This window comes from Tupaia chinensis, unplaced genomic scaffold, assembly GCF_000334495.1.
Source record: "Tupaia chinensis unplaced genomic scaffold, TupChi_1.0 Scaffold144731_1, whole genome shotgun sequence".
Classification (NCBI taxonomy): Eukaryota; Metazoa; Chordata; class Mammalia; order Scandentia; family Tupaiidae; genus Tupaia; species Tupaia belangeri.
In genome coordinates this window covers 1098008-1104503 of record NW_006204591.1, presented here as the reverse complement: position 1 = coordinate 1104503, position 6496 = coordinate 1098008, and the positions used below count along the sequence as shown (strand labels likewise).

Sequence of the window (6496 nt, the reverse complement as noted above, 5' to 3'; positions counted from 1 at the left end):
TGCACTACCAACACCAGCCTATGACTGAAGAGGTAGAGGTCCAAAATAGCACCTTATCACTTCTGATATTATTGTATTCCAGGTGTTTTTTTTAAAAAAAAAAAAAAAAAAAAAAAAAGGTAAATGGCATTACTTTGGTCTCCAAAACAGATGCCAATTTGAACTTTATTCTGCCAGCAACTATTTGGTTTGGCTCCGCAGAGCTCGAGTTGAAAAAATATTTGCCGATTCCAAAAAGATTTAACGAGCTTTGCTGCAGATGCTGGTGCCATCTGGCACGTCACAGGGACTGTGGCACAGCAAAGAGAACTCTCTTGACCACAGATTTTATTTGCTCAAGGTAGCCAACACAATTTGATTGATTCCTTGGGTCAAGAAGTTGCATGAGTGAAGTTTCTAAGAGAAAGTGACCATAGCAAGCCTCAAAAAACAAAAACAAAAACAAAAACAAACACTTATCATTGAAAAAGAGTCACTGGGTCTGACTTCATCCCTGCACAGGAATTGAAGGCTAACTTTCAGATCTGTCAATGACATCCTCACACTAACCATCAGACACAGTGCCTAGCACCACTCATCAGCAGACCAGATAAACTTCCAGCTTCAAGGAAAAACTATCCTTATCCAATAACAGATACTAAAAAATGTGCGGCAGAGTATTTTGCTGTCATCTGATACCTTCCTAATTGTGGCGCCAGAACACGGAATGATCTACGGCAAGTAACTCCACTAAAGACAATGAGCAGCTTTACTTTAGGTTGCAAATACAGACATGTGTTGCTTTGATTAAAATTTAGTAGAATACGATGCCTCACTCTATCACCGTGATGGGAAAGACTGGTCTTACTGCACACGAATATCATAGGTTAAAAGTCACTGAAGTTGGTAGCTGAGATCAGGCATTTCAGCAGCAGTTGCGAGAAAACAAGGCTTCAACGTGTCAAGTCAATGTCACACCTGACGACCATAACAAAAAGAAAAATGCAAAGTATCCCATAATAGTGTGCGCTTAACATCGAATGTCTGTCTCCGTGTCTATGGGGACAGGAAGAGCTGCCCTGCAACTGTCGCCACCTTGCGGTAGGAACAACTCTGGATTTTTTTTGTTATTTCACACGATGAACAAATATACTCATACATAGATGGATCCCATCTCGACTCTTACGGAGATCCCCGAACTTCTGAATGTCTCTTTCGTTAACACCACGCTTCAGTCTGACACGTATTACGTGATTATTTCATGCCATGAGTCTGTACCATCCTCAAGTAGAGAACCAATCTCTGTTCTGCAGGGAGCCAATCTCTCTTTCCACAGAAAGACCTATTCACCAGAACTGAGACCGAGCCCTCTATCTCTAACTGAAATTGTGGAGTCAGAATCAAAGTCAAACGGCAAAGTCATTAAATAATATAAAGATGATTTTAACGGTTATTTACCATTTTGGCTTCTGAATGCATTGGCTGGACTTGGGGAGAGGCACAGGGGTTACTGAGGTTTGGACCTTGCATCCCCATGATGCTGGAGTTCACAGACATTTGTCTCTCCATCTAAGAGAAAAAAGAGCCACAGAATGAGAAATCTCAGAAAGGCGGATGAGGTCGTAGACAAAGCTGCACTTCTCACATGGATTGTTCGGCATTTCTTTGAAGAAATCCTCAGAAAGCCCATGGTTTGGTGTATTCTTAGCAATATACTTTTGAGCCTTGAACCTAAGCACGTCAAAGAACCACCCAAAGCTATGCCTTCTGTAGGAGATGCCCCATGCCAAAGAGAACTATGTTGGCATCGCAGATTGTTTTCAGACATGATGACTGAGTATTCTCACTTTTGCAAACACTTCAGCTACCATTCGCCATGTTTATTCTTATGACTGTGAAGAATATTATATGCATAGACCCAGCCCACGGCATAGCATGCTGGACTGCAGAGCTGGAAGCCAGATGCTGACCTCAGTTCAGCTTCCTATCCCAGATGGCCTCAAAACAAGGGTGAGTGTGCATGAGCCTGGGATCCTAGAAGCGGGAAGACTGGAGAAAGGGGGTTTGTCATGACTGAGGCCTGTGGAGGGTCTTCCTCTCTCCTTCTCTCTCCCTCTCTCTGATTTGCACATGCGCTCTCTATCAGGAATAAAAACAAGACTATTTTATGCACAGAAAGATGCTGAAAGGATATGTAATAGATCACATGGTATCTCAAGATATTATGCACCCCCCTCCCCCGCCTAATTATGCCGTAAGCACAAATCCTTAGGGCAATAAGAAAAAATAAACAAAATTCATTTCAAAAGCAATGTCCTCAAATATGATGGGTCTTCCTGTCTCTGTAGCTCATGGGTCAAATGATCCAAGGACAAGCGCTGGTTTGAGCTGTGAGTCTTCCTTTCCCTGTGGATCTGGTCAGCTTGGGTAGGTGAAGAAAGTGCCCCTGAGGGTTTTGATCTTTACACAAATGAAGGCTCCCTCCTAATCCTCTTGCTGGCCTGCCATCCTGTCTACCACTCGCATCATTCCATACCTGAGTTGGGTTCTGTGTTTTTGTCTCCAGGGTATTCCTACATTTCTATTTCCATCCAGGAAGGGTGTGCCTGATTAATAATATTTTTTGTTGAGTAGAAAATTTGCACTTTTTGAAGAATGAGCAAAAACAAATTCATTTAATACCAATATCACACAGAGAATAATTAGACTTCCTTTGGGAAGAAAAAAAATAGATTCTCTAATATAAATATGTTTCCATTTACTAAAGACTAGAAGCAAAAGCAATGCTTAGAAATGTTAGAGGATCAGGAGGCTGGAGGGTGGCATGGTGGTTAAGGGCACACCGGATTCCCACATGCCCAACCACAGTTTGAGTCCCGGACTTGGAGACTTGCTTTTTCACGTTCCCTCTCTCTTTCTCTTTCTTTCACTCTGTCCCTCTCTGGTCAAATTGAAATAAACGGTTAAATAAAGTTAAATAAAAATAATATATATATATATTTTTTCTTTTTTTTGGAGAGGTTTTTTGCTATAGGGCACGTGTGCTCGCCAAACAGACAGAGAGAGACATAGAGACAGAAAGTGAGAAATCACCCCCCAGGGGGTATGGTCACGCCGCAATCCCTTCTCCTCCATTCTCCTCTTGGGATCTTGGGCACACACTAACACGCGCCTGGCGTGTTTTAAGCCACTGGGTCCGGGACGCAAACCGTGGTCGACTACGTGGGAGTCCAGCGATATAGCCATACGCTAACTGCTAGTTCCCAAAAATAATATTTTTTGAGAGGTTTTTGCTATACGGCAGGTACACTCGCCAGAAAGACAGAGATAGACAGGAAGTGAAAAATCACCCCCTAGGGAGGATGGCCACTCGGCAATCCCTTCTTCATTCTCTTCTTGGGATCTTGGGCACACATGCACATGCGCCTGGTGTGAGTTTAAGTCACTGGGTCCGGGACTCAAACTGTGGTCAACTACATGTAAGTTCAGAGACATAGCCATTATGCCAACTGCTGGTCCCGAATAAAAATAATTATTAAAAAAAAAAAAAGGAAATGTTAGAGGATCAAGTTTCTGCTCAAATTTAGCCAAAGTAGTCTTGGAAAATACGAAGTTTCTTATCACTGGAGGTGTTCAAGAGTGTAGGATGGAAATCTCACAAACAAGACTGAAGCATGGGAGTGACAGGTGCACCAAATGACCCATAATGGTCTCTTCCATGGTTAGGATTCTATGACTGCAATTCCTTTTGTGTCCCTGAGGGGCGGGGTGTAATTATGACATTAATCTGTAGGTTATAAGGCATTAGCTAAAATCTTTCTCCTGACGACAGTGCAGAACCATCAGCCTTACATTAACCTGAATTAGTTTACCAGTTATCTAGCAGGTGTGAAGTGAAACTTCTTCAAGAGGAGCTAACGAAAATGAATGTTTCATACATTCCAATACACCGTTTCAAGGCCTTGCCAATTCAGTAAAATAATATGTTTACTCTCACATATCCCTTAAATCTCTGGGCAGCCTAGATGATAATTAAAAAATTTTTTTTTCTTAATTGTGCTCAAAGATAAACAACATAAAATTTGCCATTTTGCCATTTTTAAATGTCATTGGGTACGAGTCAGTGACATTGGGGCTGGCAGGTGGTGTGGTGGGTAAGGTGCTGGACACCCCCCATGGCTGACCACGGTTCATGTCTTGGACCTGGCGGCTTGCTCTCTCACTTTCTCTCTCTCTCACTCTCCTTCTCTCGTCAAATTAAATAATACTAATAACAAATAAATGAACTAAATAAATATTTTTTAAAAAGGTTCAATGACATTAAGAACTTTTATGTGGAACCAGCAGTTAGCATAATGGCTATGTCGCTGGACTCCCACGTAGTTGACTGCAGTTCGCGTCCTGGACCCGGTGGCTTAAAACTCACGCTGGGCGCATGTGCATGCGTGCCCAAGATCCCGAGAGGAGAATGGAGGAGAAGGGATTGCGGCGTGACCATCCCCCCTGGGGGGTGATTTCTCGCTTTCTGTCTCTCTGTCTCTCTCTGTCCGTCTGGTGAGCACACGCACCCTATAGTGAAAATCTCTCAAAAAAAAAAAAAAAAAAAAGTACTTTTATGTACTCTAAGCCAGGGCTTCCCAAACTCTGTTAGGAGCTGGGCCACACAGCAGGAGGGGAGGGGTGGATGAGGGCTCTGGACTCCTTCGAGTCTCAAAGCTGGAAGCTTGCTTTCTCACTTTCCCTCTTTCTTTCACTTGCTCTTGCTCTATCCTTCTCTGGTCAAATTAAAATGAATAAATAAAGTTAAATGAAATCATTCTTTTTTTAAAAAAAATAAAGTACACACTAAATGTAATGTACTCTAACCACCCAAAAATCATTTCCCCCCAGCCCTAGGTCCATGGAAAAATTGCCTTCCACGTAACAGGTCTCTAGTGCCAAAAAAGTTGGGAACTGCTGTTCAAAGCCATGAAGAACTTAAGGGTGTCATTGCTCAAAAAACTTCATACTACATTTTTTACAGGAGGAGAGAGAGAAAAAAAAGAGAGATAGGTATTTTTTTACTTTTTTTGGGGGGGGGAGATTTTCACTATAGGGTGCGTGTGCTCGCCAGATAGACAGAGAGAGACATAGAGACAGAAAGTGAGAAATCACCCCCCAGGGGAGATGGTCACGCTGCAATCCCTTCTCCTCCATTCTCCTCTCGGGATCTTGGGCACGCACACACACGCGCCCGGCGTGAGTTTTAAGCCACTGGGTCCAGGACGCGAACCGCGGTCGACTACGTGGGAGTCCAGCGACATAGCCATTACGCTAACTGCTGGTTCCCGAGAGATAGGTATTTTTTAATTGACATGTAATAATTGTACGCATTTATAGGGAACAATGTGATTTCTTTTTCTTTTTTTAAAAAGAATTATTTATTTAATGTTATTTAGTCACTCATTTATTTTCATTTGACCAGAGAAAGACAGACACACAGAAGGAAAGTGAGAAAGCAAGCCACCAGGTCTGGGACTCGAACTGTGGTCAGACATGTGGGAATGTCCAGTAACCTTAACCACCACGCCACCTGCTGGCCCACAATGTGATTTTTCATTATGAGACCATAATGTGTAGCGATTAGATCAAGATAATTAGTATATCTGTCATGTCATCCATTTGTCATTACTTTGTGTTTGAAATATTCAAAATCCTCTGTTTTTAGCTACTTCGAGACATATAGTAAATTAACTGTTATATTCACTCTACTGCATTTTGTAATACTAGTAATTGTTCCTCTTCTCTACCCGCAATTTTGCTTCTATTGATCAACATCTCTCTCTTCTCGCTCCTTTCCAGCCTCTAGTCATCATTCTTCTACTCTCTACTTTTATGAGGTCAGTGATGGGTAGTTTTGTTCTTTTAAGGTTTTTGCCATGGGGCATGTGCACTCGTTGGAGAGAAAAGAGACAGAGCGAGATAATGAGGGAAAACGAGTAGTCACCTCCAGGGGGGATGGCCATGCTGCAATCCCTTCTCTATTCTCCTTCTAGAACTTTGGGCACACATGCCTGGCGTGATTTTCAAGCTGCCAGTTCTGGAACTCTAACTGGCGTCAGCCATGTGGGAGTCCAGCCTTAACTACTATGTCATCTGCTGGCCCAGACAGGTATTTTTGACAGGGTCTCCCCAAGTTGTGATCCTGTCCCAGCCTCCCAGTTACCTAGGATTGCAGATGCACACTACTGCACCTGCAGAGGTTGCTCCAACTGAATCTGGGCTTCCCATGCAGCCTTAGCCTCCTGCAGCAGCACCCCCACCTCACCCCTTAGGGCTCCTGCAGTAGCGCCCCTACCTCACCCCCCTCAGCCTCCTGCAGCAGTGCTCCTACCTCACCCCCTCAGCCTCCTGCAGCAGCACCCCTCCCTCACCCCTCAGCCTCCTGCAGCAGCACCCCCACCTCACCCCTTAGGCTCCTGCAGTAGCGCCCCTACCTCACCCCCCTCCGCCTCCTGCAGCAGCGCCCCTCCCTCCC

General features: G+C 43.8%; 1 protein-coding gene across 3 annotated transcripts in view; it reads right to left on the bottom strand.

The window, feature by feature from the left end:
• The window catches only part of CREB5 (cAMP responsive element binding protein 5), a 516790-nt gene that overhangs the window by 108355 nt on the left and 401939 nt on the right, over positions 1-6496 (bottom strand). For all 3 annotated transcript variants that reach the window (XM_006167341.3, XM_027767819.1, XM_027767818.1), the window contains exon 7: positions 1438-1548. In XM_006167341.3, coding sequence (XP_006167403.1) covers positions 1438-1548 — 111 coding nt within the window. The remainder of the gene's footprint in view (positions 1-1437; positions 1549-6496) is intronic.